We start from the raw sequence: 23,524 nt of genomic DNA, 5'->3' as shown, positions 1-23,524 counted from the left end.
TGCTTAAACTGTGGCACATGCACTACACAAACTTAAAGGAGTTGGAGTAAAGATCTGGGCCAAGATGGAGCCACTTAAATCTGCTTGATAGGAATTTATTATTCATGTTGGTGGAACTCTAATTGCGCATCAGAAATAGAACAATCTAGGCTCCTTTTAGGGTCACAACCATATATACCAGATGCATTTATTTTCAAAAATAATGAATTATGTCTGGACTTACTGACTCATTTTTCATAAACTATTATGAATACCAAACCCAAGCAGTCAGTAATGTCTGTGCATATTCCTCTTCATTTTCTGTACTTTGTGATTTAAATGATCAACAAATGATCCAGAAAATTGATTCTGTTCTGATCCTTTTTAGCCTCATGAAATGTTCATTGTTCCCACTTGACTTTGAGAAGAGCTTTAACTAAACAGAGACATTTCTCACTGTGACAGCAGGTCCTCCTCATTGTTTGTGCTGAAAGAGAGAGCAAAGCACACTAAATTATTGATCGTTTGAAAATGTCACACCAGCTCGTAGACTAGCGGGGCCGCGTGTTAATGTGAGCGACAAAAAGTTTGATTCTTCAAACTCAACTCAGGAGGCAAAATCAGGAGTTAAAAGACCTTTATTTATCCTGCAGTTCACATTTAATAACAGATCATTTCTGATTTCTGAATTTCTCTGATATTTACTGTGTAAAAGTGCCCTCAAGTGGCCAAATAACAGAATACCTGCAGAGAGGGTGTAACACACTCAAAGACAGTGATAATTTGTTAATTACGTGCTTTGATGAGCAAATTGATTTTGGAAGTTGGTCTCTGCGGGTGTTCATGCAAACATGTCTGCCTACAGCCATGCAATCTAACTTCCATCTACATATTTTCTTGACACCTGCCAGTAAAAATACTATTATACATTACATTATTAGATTAGTATCACTCAAGCATTCATTTCTAAGTGACATTTTACTGCTGCAGTTTGTTGAAATGGAGCACACTTTTAACTATGTCTGTATAAGACTGAAACTAACATTTTTTTTCATCATGGATCAATCTCATTATTACAAATCAATATATATATATATATATTTTTTTTTTTTTAAAGGCAAAGTAACAGTGTTGGAAAGTAACTAAGCAGCTTTACTCAAGGATTATACTAAATGAGTAGCTTAGAGTTAATTGTTTTTCTATTTTATGTCACATTGAAGAGGCAGATGTTGTATTTTTTACTTCACTACATGTATGTTTCAGCTGTAGTCAGCCACACTGTGAGATTAAGATAAGACATAAGAGTATAAAATGGTGTTGGCATCTTATTTTCTCTGAACTAATGCACTAAAACTCTCCACAACCCACTGCTAATTAATCTGCCCATCCAGAATCTCTGTCCCAACATAATCCCTGTAGGTGAGTGGTCTTAGTTCAAGGTTACAGCCCAGGAGTTTAATGGTGGAGGAGTTCTCCTCCACACTGACCAGCTGCCTGCGTGGACAAAAGTCATGGATTTCTGAGAAACAGCTATAATTAACTGGTTGGCTGGGGACCAGGACAGGAGGACCTGCCATATGGAGATGTGGCCAGACAAATTGAGAAGCACTGGGGATGAGCACCAACCTTTGTTAGACAGCAATGATGTACAGAAAGACTGAGGGAGGTCAGGTCATTTCATTACGTCCTCTCCATCCTGAAACAATCTAGTTTTGTCCAGTCTCATGGAACTAAAATAAATTGGATCAGGATGAATTAGTTTGAGAAGAAGTTTGGTAAGAATTGCTGAGATAGGGAATAAGTGGGGCCAAGTCTTACTGGGTAAAACTGGATACGAAACAAGCAAGAATGATGGTGATCATCCAGCTAGACACTGAGGACTAAAATGAAGGTCACGCAGCAAATTACCTGAGACAGTGTGTCCTGTGTGCAGATAACATTTCTTAGAACAAAAATTTATCAGGAATGAATTGACTCTTGTATTTAGTCAATTTAGAAAGTAACAGTACTTAGGAAGTGGGGAATAACAGGGTGATTCTTGGTTCCTGCATCCTTTTGAGTCCATTACTTTTATTTCACAGCTTTAGCTACTTGTACAAAATAAGATTTACAAAAACAAAACATAAAATAACCATATATAGAACGAAATATATGGGTTAAACCAGTGATTTCCAACCTGTTTGGCTTGTGACTCCGCATATAAAAGTAGTGTTTTGGGTGCCTCAGATGTCTGAGCTGTTAGCAGTCCCACCAAAAAACATTCCCAACATTTTAATTTAAAATTATTGTTGTTTGTTTCCGTAAAATGAAGTTATAATTATTTATATTAATGTTTTCAGTCCTTCGCGGAGGTGGAGCCCACACACAAGCCACAGCCCTGACGTCGTCATAGCAACGGCCTGCGGAGTAAGGGGACGCCTCGAGCGTCTTGTCATTGGTCAGGTCGAGCTGTCGTTCGGCCCTAATCCTCCCTCTGATTCGTTATATATACTGTCACTCTCACATACTGCAACGTGATTGGCTTGTTCTTTAATTCGCGGCCCACCTCGGCGAATGAGCTCTTGCAGCTGCACAAGAGTCAGAAAAAAGCGAGCGGAGGAGGAGGAGGTGGTGGTATTAAAGTGTAATGAGTAGAAGCTGGGTCGTTTTCAGTAGTGAAAAGTTGTTTTTTGTTAACTACTGTTGCCTGAGTTTACACGAATTACACAAAGCTGGGAGAAATGTAGGGACTTGTTGACTGCCGGAGTCGTTGCTTCACGATGGAGGAACCTGCGACCAGGCAAGTTGTAAAACCGCGACTCGTTAGCTAACTTAAACCGTTTACAGTTAGATATTGTTGGCGTGGGGGCTGTTTACTGGTGTAAGAAATGTGTTAACAGTACGGAATGATGTATGACAAGTATGTGACACTTTTAAGTAAAATATATATATATATATATATGTTGACAGTACCCTCCACAGAGAGTTTGAAATGTCGCTGTCGGACGGCGGCTCGGACGACGATATGCCCTTAACGTTACCCACAGAGGGAAGCCACAGTGGGAGCATCCGAAAGGTGAGACACCTGGAAACACACTCTCATTTACATACAGTTTACACGCAAAAACACATCACATGTATGTGATAAAGCTGAGGAAAGAGTCTGAAAACTGTTCCACCAAAGGTCTTGAGTGGCTCCAACTTCGGACCTGTTACCACACTGGAAGTCCTCTCTCTTTTGTTATCTCCATAGACAGATAATGGGATTTAATTATATCAACAAGACACTAATCCTTCCATATGAAGCTCCCTTGGCAAAGCCCCATAAATTAGAGCGATTTGGTTTCACATGATCTCAGTAACATGACATTAAATGACATTTAAAGATCCCCTGAACTGTCAAGATACTGTATCTGTCAACAAATATCAGCTATGTCTCAGTAACTGGTTGATTTTATTGCCTTATTTTGGATCAGTATTGCTGAAGACACGCAGCAACAAAAATTAAACTGGAGATATGCAACTATCATGGCTTTAAAAACCAAATACAGAACAAAACATCCTCATCAGCCTCTGAGGTCTCTGTTGCTGCTACCCCAGTACAATCATACTTGTAAACCTGAAAACTAACTTTCTAAAAATTGAGCGGCAATGTCTTATGATAGAAACAATGTCCTTATTAAAACTGGAACATACCTCTTTGATTTACCTCTTTGAAGTAGGTAAATGTGCACAGGGATTGTCCTGAGACTTTTATTCATATACTGATTTTCAATATCTGTACATGTTTTGAGGTGGTGGATCAACCTGTTGCTTATCACTCTGGGATCCACAATTTGTTGCTGATCTTCAGGAGGTGTTCTCTTCTGCAAACCCCTGCAAGCTAGTTACTCATAAAACCTATACCTGTGTCTTCACAAGAGTGTAATTCCAACTATAATTAGGATAATCCACGGACTTGTTGTGGATTGTTTTGATATGGAGAGTTGCTCTGGTGTCAGGTGGCTCTATTGTTTCCGGAAAGACACGGTGCTGATGGATTTTTCAAATGTGATTATCAATGCCACAAACAAAAATCAATTCATTTCCGTTGTATTTGGGTAGCGGCAGAAATCTCAGTAGGTAGGTATCTAAACACCACAGCAGATAAAACCAAATCTGTGGCTAGACACCACTAAATACAAGTGGGACAATATGTGTTTTTGTAATTTGGTTCAACTGATCCTTTAATTAAGATATGAGTGTGTGTGTGGGTGTGATCACAGACATGGTGCCCTCAGGCAAGGCACTTCACCTCCTGCTGCTCGACTGCAAAGAAAACTGGTTGCCACAGTAGTTTACAGGTATACATGTTCGTGTCTGTGTTGCTGAAAGACAGGGTTTGTGCTTAGAGAAAGTCACCTGGACACTGAAGGTTTTTGACTCAAGCTTTTGGACTTTAGCTGCACAGATGTCGGCAGCCTCCAGCTTCCTGATGGTGGAGGAGAGGTGGGAGCTCGGCCAGGAGCCTAATCCACACAGGCACTCTGAGGATTACTTGACGTGTGCATGCTAAACAAACACCTTAACTGGGTGAGAGGGAACAAGAAAGATAAAGGCAGTAAGAGTGTGAGAAAATGTGAAATGTTCATATAGTAAACCGTACAAATTGGCTTCAAGACCAGTGGTGAGAAGCCACACGGATAAGGAAAGGGAGTACTCAGCATGTTTACAGTACAGCTGCTCCATCTGTCATGTTACTGTACATTTGTTTACTGTACAATCAGCTGTGGGGAAGCTGTTTGGATGTTGAAGCCTTTAAATCTTCACACAGATACACAGCTCTGACATATTACCACATAATATCCTCCTGGAGAGAAAGTTCTCCTCCTGCTGCACCTTGTCAGATTACTTTCCATCTTTAGCATCCTCAAGGCTCTCCTCTCCTCCCCTCAGTTACCCTGCATCTCTGACACGCTCTTTGACACACCCATCATCTCTGGCATGCTTTCCTATTGAACATGGACTTGCTGCTCTGAAGTAAGCTGCTTTCAGTCCAGCCTGTACTGTATTACTACCAATAAGCTCCACCAATAAAATGCTATAGTTCACTGATGGGGGTATTGATATGTTTTGCTACTGCTCCATAGCCAGTATTAGCATTAACAGCTGTTTACTTACCAGTATAGAAGAAAAACTGCAAGTTCTTTTACTTGCCAAGAGTTGTCTCAAGTGGTGGAAAAGCTTCTAGTAATATCACTTGATACTGATACTGCAGTATCTTACCCTGATGTTTTAGCAGTACTCCATTACCTCATCACTTATGCTGCCTCCTCTTTTTATTTATTCTCTCTGCAGGGATGTGATCCTTTCGCCCAGACTCAGCGCAGTAAACTGCAGCACAGACGAGCTCGCATCAACCAGCAGATCAACAAGGAGATGCGCATGAGAGCCGGAGCAGAGAACCTGTTCAGGTGAGGTACTGGGGCAGGTCTTGTTTTTTTATATGGCAGAGATGATGTACATGGTTTCAAAGTTTGGCATGAAAATGTTGACATTACCCAGCTTTAGTTTCGTTTTAGTGTCATGTGTTGAGCAACTTGAAAATGACATAAAAACTTGTTAAGGTGTTCATTTTGTGAATTATTTTTCTGTCTAATGCAATTATTAGGGGTGTCACGATACCAGAGCTTTGTCATATAGTCAGTAGGTAAGCAGTTCTTTAAATGGACTAACATGGTGACAGACCAGTAGTGTAAAAATATTAATTCACAAAGACAACGTTATGTTTTGATCGAACATAATGACAGTAGCCTTTGTGAACATGGTGTGCATTGCTATTGTATTCTGTGAACAGATCTGGCTGCCTGTCTTTGAGCTGCTCAGATAAGTTTTCTGTGTTTCCTCCTTTCGTTCAAAATGACTTGTTTGTCTGTTATTGTTTCTGTGTCTGCCTTCCTCCTTCTTCCTTTTGTATTTCACATCAGACTCTAACACTTGTAGGATTATTATACTGCCCTTGTCGGTCCTGAAAGAATCACATCTACCACCACCTAGTAAAGTGGATTTTGATTGTGATCTGAAAGGACAAACTCCCTCCTCGATGAGCCTCTCCTCTCTGAGATGCAGAGATAAATGCTCTTCAGTTCTCCTCTGTGTTGGTTGCTCTTTGTTAGCTTGTCGGCTCTGTCATGTTTGTGGTGCAGTCCGGTGATGGGAAAAGGTCAGAGATCACTCCCCTCCAAAACACACACCAGCACCACCCAGTTTTATTGCTCTGTTTGTGCTCACTGTGTGTGAACATGCATGTTTATGTGTCTGTCTGCTTGTGTAGCTTCTCTGTGTCTCTTGTTTGTGTCCTCTTCCTTTTTTTCTCCTCATGTTAGTATTTTTTTAACACTCATATGAAACAGTAACTGAACACTGCATACTTTTGCAGCATGAACTGGGCTAATCACCCAACTGAACTGCGCTGGCTTTGTGTTTTTAAGCAGCGGGGTTGTCATTCACCCAGCATGCATGAGTTTTATTGGTGAAGAAATGAGGGAAATGAAAAAAGAAACGGTGGCAGAACATCAAAGTATTCTCTCTGAGAACATTAGCATCATCTTTATCCTCTCCAGCTTCTCTCCATCCCTCTGTGCCTTTGCCCTCACCCTCTGTCTTTCTCATTAACTATTTCTCAGGCTCTGCATGTTTGGTATCCACTCAGAGGCAGATTACTACAAATTCTGAAAGTATACATTTTAATATATGTGCATATATTTAGTCTTCACTTTTGTTGTGGTAGTTTTGAGATCATTCAGAACATGAATAGCCCACTCTGTCTGAAAACTCTTGCAGTGGAGTTACTGCCGCTCCCTAACTCATAAAGATCCAGCTTTAGAGCAGAAGGAGGAGCCGCTTAATTAAAGCAAGGAGCTACTTTCTCCCTCCTTCGTGGTGCCGTGTCAGAATCTAATAAGATCAACATAGAAAACAACAGTGTCTTTAATTAAAAGACAACTGAGGGCACCCCTCACTATTATCCCAGGACGTGTTTGGCTGCAAGTAATTAACTTTCATGGGGATCTTTCTCAGGGAGAGATGGATGATAGATTGCAGGGCTGCTACTTATAATTATTTTCATTATTTGATTATTCTATTCTATAAATTAACAGAAGAAGTGAAAATGCCTTGCTTTTCTTTTCTGACATGATTCAAATTAAAAAAAGCAGTTATTCAGTATATAAACCTAGAACTGGAACAAAAATAAATGGATTATTCTGTTGAAAGAATTATTGTTTTAGTTTTTAACATTAACTTGTTTTAGGCTTTTCAAAGGTGGTGATTTAATGCTCTTATTGTCTTAAGTGATAGTAAACTTGATATCTTAATATCTTTGGACTGTTTGCTAGACAAAAAAATATTTGAAGACATTAAACTGTAATGGGCATTCTGTTAATTTATTTTTAAACCAATTTCTGACATACAGATGAAGCTGATAATCATTTGAAAATAATCATTAGCTCTGGCCAGATCCTCACATTTGCGAGGCTGGAACTACCGAATGTTACTGACTTAAATGATTAATCAATTATGTTAAGTTAATTAAGTCGTCAGTTAACCCTCCGGATTCATTGTATTATCACTAATAGGTAGATTGGACTAATTCTTCAACAAGGTAGTGATTCCTTTTTCTCGTGGATCTCTCTCCACAGCTTCATTTTGGACTGGTTTCAGGCTGTTATCCTAAAAGGTGATGACTCAGTTTAGGCGAAATAAAACAACTCCTCCTGCCCTTTCTATTGGGACGGTGGGTCACAGAGACAAAGAGGACCCCCACACAGCCTGTCGGCCTGTAATCAGCTGGCTTTGTGTCCGCCTCCCGTCCTGTTCCCATGCAGAGATTTCCAACGAAGCCCTAGCAAGCTCATCCCCCACTTATTTGTCTGGCACTGTCAGACCTTTTTTTTCCCCTCTATCCTCCCCCCTTCCGGTCAACCGGAATACTCCACACAAAACGTCTCGCTTTCTTTTTCACTTCACTCACTCTGTTTTGGAACTGGGTCATGGTGTGAGTACTGGTGGGGGCGGGTTTAAGATGCTAATTACAGATAAAAGATGGGTTGTAACTCATCAGGGTTTGTGATTGGCTGATGAAGACGTCATGTTGTGTGCTGCAGGGTGTGCGTGTGTGTGTGTGTCTCTGTGGGGATTCAGCTGAGGGACAGTTACTAGTTTAATCCTGGTCTTCATGTCAGTTAGTTTGGATATAATTACAAAACTATAAATCAGAGTAAAAACTTGTTTTCAGTTTCTGACACTTTCTACTTTCCCCCCTCAAAAGCTACAGTATGTTGTGCGTGCAAGTGGGCGTACGTGAAGGGGATATTTGGCAGCCTGTTTAAAGCTGACTAATCAGATTGTCCTTGGCTTGATCCTAGATATACAGTAGGTGTGTGTGAAATCAGGAGGGAGTGACAAAGTGAGGGGTGAATGCACAGTAACAGTAAAGTGGTCTAACTGGGCAGATTAACATTATTTTTAAAAGGAGCTCAAAGGTGAGCTCCAGCCGAGCCGAGTCTGGTCATGTGTTTGAAGAATCTCATTTTCCAGGTTCTCCAGAGGTCACTGATCGTCCTGACAGAAGAAAACAATAGGAAAAAGTTTAATCAAAAGCACCTGAGCCATTTTGGGTACCACCTAAGACAAATTAATGTAAAATCATCAGTAAGAGTAAAAGATTTTTCCCAGATGTAATGGTCGTAGTTGGTCTCCAGTGAACTTCTTCAGCAAGTTTTGTCCATAAGCTATTTTGGGTGTTGTTTATTTATTATCTCCTCTACTATTTCCAAATTTATAGACATTTATGGCAATAATAATGACCAAAAATTATGTTAAATTGCATATTTTTTATTGAAAAATGTGACATTTTCTTAGAGGAGGACCCTTACATGCCTCCACTGTATACAAGAACCCAAGTCTTTCCGCAAAGTGCTGCACATACATACTGTATATATTGCTTTTAAAAGAACTTTATGATAATATTAACACATTTTGGTTCAGTTTTTGTAGGCTTATTGTAGTATATAAATCTAAAGTTTATGTAAAATGTACTATATTTGACAAAAGTGAGCAGACAGCTGTTTTTAAGTCCAAAATATCTTCAAAACCATTTCCCATGATATTTCCACAGGGTCTGGTTCAGGAAAAAAGTTTTGTTCAACTTCTCTTTGTTTCTCCTACAAGAAACCCTTCATATACAGATATGAAGCACCCTTTTGTTCTTTTCGGACAGGTCTGGAGTTAGTTTTCAGTTTTTCACAAATTGATGTGAGCATCTGTGAGCATGAAGTAAATTGAAATGAAAAACAGTTTTAAAAAAGTGTAAACAAATGGAGTAAGAGGACCTGAGAATAAGAAGTTATAGATGTTGTCAGTGGTGATACAGACGCAGGATGCATTAAAGGGAACAGGTTTGACTTGATTTTACAACCAGAAAGTGTCTAATTAGAGACTGTTAAAGGTGGAGGACAGGATGCTGAACAGAGACTACTCTGTGCGTGTTGCCATGACTGGAGTGATGATACTAATTTAAAGGAGTTTGTCCACAGATTATGTGTTGTCTAGAAAACTTTGTGTGCAGTTGGGACTGAAGTGACTTTTGCATGAGCACGAGGTCTTAATATGCAAATATCTGGTCAAGAATTGAGAGAGATAAGAATCAGATCTGACATTTTCTTCTGAGTGAATTTTTACTTCTTGGCCTAGGTGTATAATTTATCTACAAACCAAAACGTAGCCACACCTTGTTAGCTCTGTGAATTTGTCATAGTTTGGCCTTTCTGATAGTTTCTGTTTATCTTTCCTCCCCAAATCCTCCACCTGATGATGCATCTGATGACTCATTCAGCACGAAGACCTTTACTCTTACTCTTTCCTTTCACCAGATAAAACTGAGAAACTTTGAGATAAAGAAAACCTGCATCTAGTATTTATTTAAGACGCTCAACCAAAGTCATTATTTTGTTTCTATTTTTTTTCTCCTTTCAGTGGTTTTAAGTGAGGATTGATTGAAAAGTCTTCCACAATGATGCATTCATGTGCAAAATGTTAACAATCCTGTGAATTCAGTGCTCAGACTCACCTCATACTTGCCCTGTTTGTGCTTGCAGACGACTCATGTTGTATCACTGAGCCGGTGAAATTTAATGATTGCATAATTGGGGGGATTTTCTCCACCACTTTACCAACAAAGTGTATCATTAGCTACCATGGTAACGCAGTGATGCCTCAGATTTCCAGGAACAGCAGAGTGAGCTGGCTTTAACACGGCTCCAAGTCCCTCCCCCTTTGTTTAGAGGAGGAGTGGAGAGTGTTGGACTGAATGAACAGATGATGGAGGAGAGGGTGGAGAGATAGCTGCATAAATTTTACTCTGGCTTTTTGTGAAGGAAAACACTGCCCAGTGTTTTTATGGTGAGAGTGAGAGTTGTTTATACCTGCTGATAGAAAATGACACCTGCAGTAGTTGTATGACGAAGTAACTTAGGATACACTGTTTTACACGGTACAGTGCTAATATTAGCAGCTAATTTATCTTTCTTTGCATGGCTGAATTATGACACTTACATCAGAAATGTCAGATTTACATCTCATTGTTTTTCATCCCTAAATAACAAAGAAATAAATAAACAAGAAAAACAGAGACAAAAACCTGGGACTTCACTTATACATTTCACATCTTCAAACTGTTTTATGTTTTAGTTTGATCAGTCACTTTTTCCATCATATTGCATCACATAAAAAGCTTCACAGCTTAGACAAATGTTCATCATCTATTCATCTGAAATATTTTAAGTTGATATATTCTTCAGTTAGTGTATAAAATCCTAAGATTTTCAATTTCCAATTGAGAAAAAGCAAAAATCTTCACATTTGAAAAGCTGAGTTTTTCACTTTTTTATTGATAAAACGAAGCTTTTTTTGATTAATTTTCTCTTGATCAACTAAACGATTAGTCAAGTAGTCAATAAATACTGTAGACATACTGTATACTAATGCAGCAGCAGCACTGCCTGCTGGCTTGCTTACTGATTTATGTATATACTACATGTTTTATACTACATTTTCTGCAGTAATTGCAGTGATTTTTTCATTTGTTTGTTGTTTTCAATCAGAAGTCATTTTGAGTTTGAACTGTTAGAGTTTCTGATTCTGTAACACAGGGTCTAAGGATACTAAGAAACCTATATGTTATAGGATCCTAAGGTATATATTGGGTATGGTATAGAACTTAATTTATGTCAGATTTCTGGCCTGATTACCATGATTTTTGAAGTTTGTAGCTTGCTGACTTGAAGTAAAGTCAAAATAACTTTGCTCCTGTAATGCTGGAAATTGATATCTGCTGTCTGTATTCTGTTTTAGTCTGTTAAAGGTATGTTAGTGATGAGGGATGAGATCTGACCGTGTGTGTTTTCCTCTGCAGGGCGACGACCAACAACAAGGTGAAGGAGACTGTTGCTCTGGAGCTCAGCTTCGTCAACTCCAACCTGCAGCTGCTGAAAGAGGAACTGGAGGAGCTCAACAGCAACATGGAGGTCTACCAGACAGACTGGTAAACAGCACTGACACACACACACACACAAAAAATCATGGTCCAGTTATTATTTATCCCAGACATTCCAGGCCACACTCATTAGACTAATGAGAATTATAATTGGTGAAAACAAGCGTCCATTGCATGCACTGTGTTTTTTTGTTTCTCGGGTCTTCAGAGGACTGTTTGAGGGTTAAGACTTAGTTCAGGGTAGATTTAGGTTTAGGTCAAGGCTTTAGTACAGGGTCAAGATATTATGTCAGTGAGGGTCCTTCTAAGTATAGAAATACAAATGTGTGTTTGTGTGTAGTCCATCACAGCCTGGAGATTTCTCCCTGTGCAGCCCGGCGTCATGGGAGGGATAAATCCCCTGATTAGAGTGTCATTAATGACCCCGTGGAGTGTGTGCGTGTTTGTGTTGATGGTGAATGGGAGGAGGTGACTGTGGGGGGGGGGGTCAGGGCCGTAAGGGTTAATACTTGGCTTTAGCTCTGCTTATTAGCAGGATGAAGCACTGAGCAGTGTCCCTGCTGGGTTTGAAGACAAGCAGATGGCAGTGCTGACGTTACCGTGGTTGTAACCTGCACTGTGTGTGTGTGTGTGTGTGTGTGTGTGTGAGTGGTTACGTGCTGGTGTTGACATCCCGTGACAGATCACACACAGACACAGGATACTATGTTTATTTCTTTTCACAGCGAGGCTGTCAACGTTCCCATGATCCCACTCGGCTTAAAAGAAACCAAAGAGGTGGACTTCACTGTTTCTATCCAGGTGACGACACAATCCATCTGCTCATAATTCACCTTTATTTGTCTCATTCATCAGGTTTTCTTTTCATTTAGAGAAGAGAAAATAGAGGTCTGAGTGAAACACTGAATATTGTATTTAAAATATTGTAGTTGTAATGAGGGAAGCTCAGTATTTTATGCATCACATAGGTGAGGACTGTAGGGTAGAGCACCAACTTGTCGCTGTAATATTTTTGTCTTATATTTTTTTGCTATTGAGAGACATAGCTTAATAAAGTTTTCTGCAGCTTCTTTGCAACTATAAATCACATGTACACAGGTTTTTAAGTTCCTGTGAAACTGATTTATCATATCTGTTTCCTGTCACAGGACTTCATCTGTGAGCACTACGGAGAGGACAGCTCTCTATATGACAAGGAGATCAAGGAGCTTATGGAGCTCAGACAGGTTAATAAAATTCACTCATTCAAAACATTCATCTGGTTCTGGTTCAGTATTACATCACCTCCTGGCAGCGGTAGAAAAACTGGGGGAAGAGAAATAATGATTTTGCATTAAAAAAGTACATGTTGGAAACCTGCAGTCTTATTGTGTATGATGTTAGAGGTGTAGTTATGTGTGTTGTCTTGGGTCAGGCCATGCGAACACCCAGTCGTAACCAGGCCGGTCTGGAGCTGCTGATGGAGTACTACAACCAGCTGTACTACCTGGACCAGCGCTTCTTTCCCCCACACAGGAACCTTGGTGTTCACTTTCACTGGTACAATATAAACACTTTTATCTTATCGTAATTATGCACAAACAATAAGGTAGCCTGGTTGCTACGGGATACACATTTCCACCAGCACTTAAACACAGCATGCATCTGTGAATCTGTGTCAATCAAAAGGTCAATCATAGTTTGAAACTGTAGTTTCACGTCTCTCCATCTCTCAGGTACGACTCTCTGACGGGCGTCCCGTCGTGTCAGCGCGCGCTGGCCTTTGAGAAGGGAAGCGTGCTGTTCAACATCGGTGCTCTGTACACACAGATCGGAGCACGGCAGGACCGCTCTGCAACAGCAGGCATAGACCGAGCCATAGATGCCTTTCAGCGAGCTGCAGGTACTGAAACAACACACACACCTGAATGCTCCATTAGCTTTGTTACAGAAGCATTGTTTTACACAGTAACAGTTGAACCTGTTCACCTTGTGTGCTAAATCATTGTTCTGTTTTGTATATTTTGCTCAGATTTAATTTATTTACACACAATTTAGGGCTGAAACTAGTGATTTTTTAAAATTCTTTAGTCAACTATTGGTATGTGTTCATCCCAGTTTGCCTACAGTTCAAGATGACATCTTAAAATGTCTTGCTTTGTTTGATCAACACTCAGTTTACAGATGAAAGAATCAAAGCTTCTCATCTGTAAAGCAGAAAATCTTTGATACTTTGCTTGATAATTACTGAAAATGAAAAACTGAAAATCTGAATTGACACTGATTCATTATAGTTATTATATCATTCATCATTGTTTTTTATCTATAAACAATTTTAGTTGTTTCCTGGAAAGTTTACTGCATCATGATATACTGCCTGCTGCGTAACTATGTCATTCTCTGTGTGTTCAGGTGCATTTAATTACCTAAAGGAGAATTTCTCCAATGCTCCAAGTCTGGACATGAGCGGCCCGTCGCTCTGCATGCTGGTCCGGCTGATGGTCGCCCAAGTGCAGGAGTGTGTCTTTGAGCGTGTCACACTCACAACGCAGGACACACACTTCACCTCCCAACTCCGCCTGGCACAAGAGGCTGCACGGGTGAGAGCACACGACATGCCTCTGGTTTGTCTGTGTTGTTACTGTTTATATCCTGTGATACTCACTCTGTACATACATGTGCATCCTATAGGTGTCGGATGTTTACCTGTTGGTGCAGCAGACCATGACGCAGCCTCTGATGAAGGACTACGTGCCGTTTTCGTGGGCGTCCATGGTTCAGGTCAAAGCTGAACACTTCCGCGCTCTCTCACACTACTACACTGCTGCTGCACTCTGCGACCACATGTGTAAGTAAGATATTTTGTATTTTGGAGATATGTACACAAATACATTCACATACATATACATTAAAGGATAACTTCAATACTTTTGAAATTGCTGCAGTGTAATCCAGGGGCTATTGTCCGCGTCAATTTACGTCCACAAACTACTTGTTTTTGTCAGTGAAGTCTGGTGTTGATACATAGTGATGGTTCTGGACAAACAAAAAGGATCTTATTCTTATCTTCCATAGAAAACTTCTGTGTTTTAGGAGCTAAAGGTCAAGGCTTAAACCATGACCATCCTTACTCAAGACAGTCCAGGAGTACCTACTCATATTTTAGCTTGGTATAACTTGTTCTGTAGCGTCTGCTGAAGAGGAGGAGGCAGAGAAGGCTTTCCTCCAGTTCTATGTCAGCACTCCTGCAGGGCCTTCACTCAGCCTGGTTCTGCAAGACCCTGAAAAAAGGACGAAAGCTTGGTGAGTTCATGTTAATTTCGTCTGCCAAATGCACGGTTTTTAAAGTTATATTAACATATTTTCATAAATCTCTGCTCACATGTGCACAGGTAAAGCTCACCTGCGGCGTGCAGTGATTAGACACGAGGAGGCCATGCGTGTCCACGGTCTATGTAAGATCCTGAGGAAGATGGACATCCTACAGGACGTGCTGTCTCTCACACACAAACGCTCCTTGGACAAGTACTCAGAGCTGGACCGAGAGGATGACTTTGATGAAACCGCAGAGGCTCCAGAGATCCAGTGTAAGACAAATCTGTAACATTACAATCACTAATATTAAATCTGTGATGACGTGACAGTAAATCATTCTTTGTTTCTTTCATCAACAGCTCAAACTCATCAGAAACCAGACATCACTCCACCCAACTTCTCTACAGTCCAAGTTGCTGATATCTTCCAAAGACTGGTAAGGCCCTCAGGGGGAAATACGATACTGAAGACATAAATTCACAAGTTAGCTGATAATAAACTGAACAAACTTTTGACTGGAGTTGAAAATGACTCTTCTGTGCTGCAGGGGCCTTTGTCAGTGTTTTGTGCGCGGGCTCGTTGGGGCCCGGTGCGAGTGATCTGCCTGCAGAGGAGAGAGGGGGGACTGGGCCTCACACTTAGAGGAGACTCCCCCGTCCTGGTGGCGGGAGTGGTACCTGGAGGCTGTGCAGCCGTAAGACAAAATCTCACTGTGCATTAGTTTACAGTAGTGCTGCTCATGTCTTCTGCATTCAGTAAAACTATGAGATTGTCGGAAGCAGGTCAGATAGAAGTTACATAAAAGCAAAAAATCTGCACATCTGAAGGAAAAATCCAGTCATTTAGTAGGGTGTATTTTGATTATTGAAAAATGGCAAAATCAGATTTGAAAAAAATCAATACAGTATAAGTCTTGGTGAAGACTGATGTATAATTTGAAGCTCACTTGAATGTTCTCTCTTTCTCTCTAAAAAAGGACCTTGTTTTCTGTCACATAAAATCCATCTGAAAATCCATTTAAATCAAATTAAATGTTGATCTGCTCCTAGGTATCTTCATCAAAATATTTTTCCCTATAAATCTGGAAACATTGTTTAATCTTCTTCTTCTTAAAGGATAACTTTATTTATTTATAACTCTACTATTTTTGAAGCTGAACCTTATTTTCCCATGTTTTTGGGTGTTAGTGTGATAGGGACAAAAATCTTCAGTGCAGTATTGAGCAAGAACAGTGTACCTGGACTACAGAAACAGCTGCTGCATTATAATCCAGTGCGCAAAGTATGACCAGTAAAGTGCTTGTTTTTGCCACTGACAAGCTCAGCACAGTTGAAAACATGTTGCTTAATTATCAACCTGTAGAAAATACACAGAAAACATGCATTATGTTTGTGTGCTGTGCAGGAGGCAGGACTAAGGGAAGGAGACTACATAGTAGCAGTGGACGGACAGGACTGTAAATGGGCCAAACATGGAGAGGTTGTCCAGATGCTGAAGAGCTGCAGCGACAGAGGAGTGGAGCTCAGTGTGGTCACATTACACTCACATGATACACAGGTACTTAAGAGTTTAGTGTATATGTGCGTTCAGGATATCAGCAGCAGATGCCTGTGTGTTCACCTGTTTAGTGACTCGGACATTACCTGTGTGTATTAGCAGGTGGAGAGAAGGGCCATCATGCTTTCCCACTGCAGCGACAAAGAAAACACTCGGCAGCGTCTGCTGGGCGGGGCTAAGGGCCAGAGCTCCGCCTCCCTGCTGAACTGGAACAGAAAGAAAAAGAGGGAAGGCACCAAGAGACTAGGAAGCACTTTCAGTTTGTCGTTTGGAAGCATCAGAGACGCTGAAGCCATGTACTGAGACATGACAACAGAGGAACCACTCAGGGAATCACAGCAGTGGAGCACATGGTACGAAAAAAGCTGCAGACAGACTGCACCAAATTACACAACCTGCACAAGCACAAGTTTATTCCACTGAAAATGTTATTTCTGGCTCATATTTCAAATTCGTACCAGATAGAATACTTTGTAGCATGTAGCTTTTTGCAAGAATAAAGAGGGTGGAGCTTATTGCTGCCACTCAGGACAAACTGTGGTACACAATGTGTTAGTACAGGATGTGGGGAAAATGCAAGTGGGCATGAGCAGGTGCAAATTTAGCCAGTGTGGCTCAAACTGAGGCTAAAAGAGGTTTGTGTGAGTCGAAGTACGAGTTGTGCTGCGCTGCCTTGCCCCATTTCCATCACCCTTCTCTGCTTGTATCATAATTTGAGGGTGAGCAGCTAAGAACAAAAAGTGTAGCGATTAGACCAACAAAGTGCAAGGCGGCTCAGGGTCTTCTCAAGCAGTGACCTGAATCATCAGTGTTTTGAGGTCAGCCCTAGAATTAACAGAAAGAACCAGAGTGATAGAGTTTAGTCGGACACACAAACATTTTCAGAAACTTTTAGCAAAATAAAAACATGAACAAAAACAGTCATCGTTGTGAATAACATAAGGCGAAAGTTTGCTTAGTCTTAAACTCTCCCCAGTTCATTTCACTGATCGTGTGTAGCAACATGCCCACACCTGCACAACCCCTTTGTCAGATCTATTGTTGTCGACTTCTCTGTGAGGCAGGGAGCAGCCAACAGTCAGAGTATTTGATCCCAGCATTAAGTCTTAAGGATGCTTACAGCATGAATGTTGAATGTTGAGGTCTGACAGGTCCACATCTTAAAAAAAAAACGACTGAGCCTTAACCACTTACACAAAACCAGGTGTTGTATGATGCAAACGCACCTACTTGCAGACCCAGTGACGCTGGATATACCATTGTCTTATTTCTAGCATAACTGATTTAGGAAAACATTCATTTTATCACTGTAACAGCACAATAATATGCCTTCACTGACACAATGTTAGACAACCCAGCTGGAATAATTTGTTGTGGAAATGATGGAAAAAATGAAAGCTCCGTTACTCAACTTTACATAAAAGTATGTATTGTAGCATTAATATAACTGGTGTAAAAGGAACTGAGAGGGCAAAGCAGAATTAACAAACAAGTAGCATATTTCTTGTGTTTCATATTATCCCTAAGAGATTACAGAATACTGTAACTGCCTCCCGTGTTTAACCACTGAAGTGCTCCAGAAACCATCTTAAACTTTTTGATGGATTCACCCACTGATACTTTACTAAAAGTATGATATTGGACTTCATTCTCAGATCAATATTCTTGGAAAAATATCTATATGTTTTTAGTTGTGTCATTATCAAAAGCACTTCAGAAGTTCTGATCTAATGTTTTGTAATTTTGGGTTTTTAATACAGTGTGAATATTGAACAGGAAAAATCTTGTTAATTATGTACAAGGGGTGATTGATAAGTTTGTTGCCTAAGAGTAGAAGGAGATGAATTCTACTTTAGTCCACAAACTAATCAATCACTGGTCGTAGTTCTGACCTGATATTGCAATAATGAACATGAAACACACTGACAGGTTGTGTGTATTTGAAATAAAATGTGATACTGAGAGATTGTGCAGGAAAAACGTGACATGATGTGATCGTCCAGATGTATTTTCTGAGGAGTTTTATGTTGTCTTGTATCTATTGTGTTCTTCATGTCCAGCCACTGTACTGTATGTTACAGTCAGCCAATATTATTATCTGTAGATGAGGATGTTAGTGGAAAAATGTTTCTTTTGGTTAACATTGTTTGAACTTTTTGTAAGTTTTTGATACAACTAGAATTGTGAAAACTGTAGCACGTTATTGTACATGTAAATGCTGTGTGTTTTTGTTCTGTCTGTGCAATGCTTGTGCCACAGTGGTCCATAGGCACGAGTACAGAAAGCCAGGGAGGTGACGAACAGGATTTCTCTGCAAAGCAGCAGAATCTTTTGAAAACTTCTGATTTGAAAGAATTCATCAGTTCAAGTTATGATCATGTCTTTCTTCAGGTAAAAAGACAAAGCAACTTCAATCTTTGTGGCTTTCTGTACTTGGGTGTTATGTCTCTACTCTGTATGTCTGTGAAACTGAGTAAATGTTTGGCAACGCTGTTAGGAACAAAATATTTTTTCCTTTGTGTTTTTCACTGAATATCTGACCATTGAAGCACAACATTTCACAAAACACATCATTATTTCAGATTACACAAAGGGTTGGACAACATTTCTTGTTTGTGATTGTACACAACCCAAGTCAATTGTTTATTTGACACTGACAGTATTTTGTATGTTTTTAATGTATGGCAGTTCCACAATTAAGACACTGATCAGTGTCAAGGCCTACAAACCTACTGCACGTCATGTTAACTACACAGCCAAGGTTGATTGTTATTTTCTGAAATAAATAGCACTTGCATTACAATAACTACTGAAAGCAAATTGTGAACCAACCCATTTCCTTGTTGAGTTTTTTCCATTCTCAGATGACTGTTCTCCTGCTCATCAAAGGAACATCTACCACCTCTTCCTTTCAACTAAGGTCTGCAAACTTTGGCAGGAAATCAGTTTCAGTTTTAGGACACTGAGACAGATCATTTTGAATGCCATCATGGGGCTTGATAAATAATGTTGCAAACAGGAAATTCAGCACCTTTTAATGGAGCCACTTTGAGAATATGTTCACAATGTAGACTATGATAACTCCTGCCCTAAAAATTAAGAATATGAGTGATTCTACCTCCATAGTAGTTACAGTTCACCAGCACTAATGACTTTAATAAGTGCTTTTCGGTCTGCACTTCAAGTGTAGTACTTCTAGTTACTGAGTCTCATAAGAATCCAACCTCCACCCTCACATTTTAACCAGAGACATTCCAATCCTTTGATCTGGGTCTTGGACTTGAGAATTCAAGAGGCGAATTGCACGTGTAAGTGTTCCGGCCTCTTCCATTGGCTAGAACATTCAAACAACCTCCATTTCCACCAATTAGAAGCGGTTGCCAGGTGCTGGCGTGTGTCGTCATTGAGTGCGACCTGCTGTGGGGAGGGCGAAGCGGAAAGGAAAACAGTGTCGCAAAAACGAGTGAAAACATGGAGTAAAATCAACGTTTGAGTCGTCGCTCTGGTTTGTAAGTTTGTAAGCGAATCAACATCACTGAAGAAGTCTGGACGCTAAAACAAGCTTTAGACCTGTTTTCTGGAAGACGAATGAGGCTGGACGCTGGCCAGGCCTATGGCCAAGGTAAGCTAATGTGCTAACTAATTAGCGGCGAGCTTTAGCATTTCTGTTGCTTATTTGTGTTTCTGTGACCAAAGCGTTTTATTGCTTCTGTTTACGGCGGGTTAGCATTTCATTGTGATTATTTTGCATATTTTTGTGGTCATTTAGCCTCTCTATCTGGTCGTTTTACATCTGTTTTTGTCTCTTTGTGGCTGTGTGGTTATCCACCTAGTCGTTTTGTATGTTCTTGTTGCCAGGTTTGTGTTTTTTGGATTAAGATCCGTTGAGCCTGTGATAGTAATCTGTTGTGTATATTAGTGACTAGTCATTTATCGTAGCCTAGCCTCTTTGTAGTTCTACTGTAATGAGAAACTGAGAGATACACTTGTACCTGGGCATAGTTAAAATGTGGTGCAGTACGAAGCGGGTTGAAGCGGTTTTAATTCTGGAAAATATATTTATTTTTGGTATGTCTGGTTGATGGTGTATCTAGAAATGCAGAGTCATGGACTAGTGATCTGGCTTTAGATCGTCATATGAAGGGCTTCTTGACTTCTTTTGTCATGAAGAAACTAAAACGCCCAGTTATTTATTATCCTGTGATGCGTTCACTGACTGAAGCGCCTTAGATCTATTTGTTATACAACTAACACGATGTGTTCACTTACTGTTGGACATCCTTAAGTGCCTTAGGAGGACTAGGCATTTAGTTACTGCTTATAATTCTCCCATTAAAGCTCAAATGACAGAAGTTAAATGTATAGTGTACTAATGTGAACGTTCCATTCTCCTCATAGATCTGATTTTGTCTCTTCATGTACATCAGCGTTTATTCTCCAATCATCTGAAGGTTTTCTCAGTCATCCAGGTGTCGGCTTGACTTTAGTGTCAGTTATGTGTTGTTGAATGTTACCACAAGGTTTGAAGAGTCAAAGTTTATCCTTGTAAATCCTGACAATTAATTTTCAACAGCCAAACTAATGATCAGGACTGTGATGTAAAACACCACATCTGTAGAGGAAGAGCATCCTCTAGTGGCTGCAGATACAAACTGCATTTAATAGATGCTAAAGCTTCTGTCAGTCACATCACACCCCAGACAGGTGATCCAACATCCAAAATAAGGTTACAATAATTATACTTTTATTTATAGATGAAATGGGCTACATTTTAAGTGAATTAAGAATGATCATAGAAAACAAAACAATATTAACTAACAATTAAACTTTAACCAGAAGCTGTGTTTTTATTTGATCACTTAAAAAGATACTGCTTCATATTAATATTTGATATTTCAGATTTCAACCTTGTCATAGTATAGTGATGTAACAAAATGTCATGAAAATATCAATAATTTTTCATTGTATAGTAAGGCATAAAAATGCCCAAAAACGTATTGATCATTTTCTCCTTTGTATGTTTTTCTTTGAGGAAACTCCAGGTGTCACAACTTCGTCCACAACATCATCCATGATCACCACGATGTCATCCACAATTGCAGAGACATGGTCCATGATCGGAGAGACGTTGAGGATGAGGGAGACATCGTCCATGATCAGAGACATTATCCATGATCGCAGAGACCTTGTCAAAGATGAGAAATGTTGTCCGTGACCAGAGACATTCTCCATGCTTTGTAGAGACCTTCCACAAGAATCGGCGGAGACTGAGGTCACAGATTCAACGGCATTGACTGCGAACATGGAGACACTGTTGATGATCACAGAGACATCGTCTGTGATATCAGAGACATTATCCATGATTACAAAGACATTGTCCATGATCGTAGAGACTTTGTCCACTATCACAGAGATGAAGATGTTCTTTGAGACCAGTACAGAGGCCTCAACAAAAATGGTAAAAAAAATGTCATGGTATAGTAAGGCGTCAAAAATGTCAAAGTATAGTAAGGCATCAAAAAAGGTCCAAAAATGTCATAGTATAGTAAGGCATCAAAATTGGTTAAAAAAAAAAAAAAAAAAGTCATAGTATAGTATGGCATCAAAAAATGTCATAGTATAGTAAGGCGTCAAAAATGGTCAAAAAATGTCATAGTATAGTAAGGCGTCAAAAAAGGTCAAAAAATGTCATAGTATAGTAAGGCATCAAAAAATCTGAAAAAATGTCATAGTATAGTAAGGTGTCAAAAAATCTGAAAAAATGTCATAGTATAGTAAGGCATCAAAAAAGGTCAAAAAATGTCATAGTATAGTAAGGCGTCAAAAATGTCATAAAAATGTCATAGTATAGTAAGGCGTCAAAAAATCTGAAAAAATGTCATAGTATAGTAAGGCGTCAAAAATGGTCAAAAAATGTCATAGTATAGTAGGGTGTCAAAAATGGTCAAAAAATGTCATAGTATAGTATGGTGTCAAAAACGGTAAAAAAATGTCATAGTATAGTATGGCATCAAAAATGGTCAAAAAATGTCATAGTATAGTATGGTGTCAAAAATGGTCAAAAAATGTCATAGTATAGTATGGCGTCAAAAAATCTGAAAAAATGTCATAGTATAGTAAGGCGTCAAAAAATTTGAAAAAATGTCATAGTATAGTAAGGCATCAAAAATGGTCAAAAAATGTCATAGTATAGTAAGGCGTCAAAAATGTCATAGTATAGTAAGGCGTCAAAAAAGCTGAAAAAATGTCATAGTATAGTAAGGTGTCAAAAAATCTGAAAAAATGTCATAGTATAGTAAGGCGTCAAAAATGGTCAAAAAATGTCATAGTATAGTAAGGCGTCAAAAATATCATAAAAATGTCATAGCATAGTAAGGCGTCAAAAATGGTCAAAAAATGTCATAGTATAGTAAGGCGTCAAAAAATGTCATAGTATAGTAAGGCATCAAAAATCTGAAAAAATGTCATAGTATAGTAAGGCATCAAAAAAGGTCAAAAAATGTCATAGTATAGTAAGGCGTCAAAAAATGTCATAGTATAGTATGGCGTCAAAATTGGTCAAAAAATGTCATAGTATAGTAAGGCATCAAAAATATCATAAAAATGTCATAGTATAGTAAGGCATCAAAAAAGGTCAAAAAATGTCATAGTATAGTAAGGCGTCAAAAAATGTCATAGTATAGTAAGGCATCAAAAATCTGAAAAAATGTCATAGTATAGTAAGGTGTCCAAAAATCTGAAAAAATGTCATAGTATAGTAAGGCATCAAAAAAGGTCAAAAAATGTCATAGTATAGTAAGGCGTCAAAAATATCATAAAAATGTCATAGTATAGTAAGGCATCAAAAATGGTCAAAAAATGTCATAGTATAGTAAGGCGTCAAAAATGGTCAAAAAATGTCATAGTATAGTAAGGCATCAAAAAAGGTCAAAAAATGTCATAGTATAGTAAGTCAAAAAGGCATCAAAAAGGTCAAAAAATGTCATAGTATAGTAAGGCGTCAAAAAATTCTGAAAAAATGTCATAGTATAGTAAGGCGTCAAAAATGGTCAAAAAATGTCATAGTATATAGGTAAAGGCTGTCAAAAAATATGGTCATCTAAAAAATGTCATAGTATAGTAAGGCGTCAAAAATGGTCAAAAAATGTCATAGTATAGTAAGGCGTCAAAATGGTCAAAAAA

General features: G+C 39.2%; 1 protein-coding gene across 1 annotated transcript; it reads left to right on the top strand.

Moving 5' to 3' along the window:
* The first annotated feature begins 2,557 nt into the window (after positions 1–2,557).
* On the top strand, positions 2,558–18,847 carry rhpn1 (rhophilin, Rho GTPase binding protein 1). The gene is made up of 16 exons (XM_018690332.2): positions 2,558–2,758; positions 2,929–3,034; positions 5,296–5,411; positions 11,411–11,539; positions 12,217–12,292; positions 12,640–12,717; positions 12,906–13,030; positions 13,207–13,373; positions 13,883–14,070; positions 14,162–14,318; positions 14,659–14,768; positions 14,859–15,057; positions 15,145–15,221; positions 15,333–15,479; positions 16,190–16,342; positions 16,442–18,847. Exons 1-16 carry the CDS (start codon positions 2,739–2,741, stop codon positions 16,643–16,645), a joined length of 2,052 nt encoding a protein of 683 aa, XP_018545848.1. The 5' UTR covers positions 2,558–2,738; the 3' UTR covers positions 16,646–18,847.
* The last annotated feature ends 4,677 nt before the right edge of the window (positions 18,848–23,524 follow it).

This window comes from Lates calcarifer, linkage group LG17, assembly GCF_001640805.2.
Source record: "Lates calcarifer isolate ASB-BC8 linkage group LG17, TLL_Latcal_v3, whole genome shotgun sequence".
Lineage (NCBI taxonomy): Eukaryota > Metazoa > Chordata > Actinopteri > Centropomidae > Lates > Lates calcarifer.
This window is presented reverse-complemented; position numbering and strand designations above follow the sequence as displayed.

Bases quoted from the DNA above. Each gene is read 5' to 3' on its own strand.
- rhpn1 (XM_018690332.2), top strand. From the start codon at position 2,739: ATGGAGGAACCTGCGACCAG. The intron at 12,293-12,639 runs GTGACGACACAA...TTCCTGTCACAG, and splicing joins ACTTCACTGTTTCTATCCAG to GACTTCATCTGTGAGCACTA. The intron at 13,374-13,882 runs GTACTGAAACAA...CTGTGTGTTCAG, and splicing joins TGCCTTTCAGCGAGCTGCAG to GTGCATTTAATTACCTAAAG.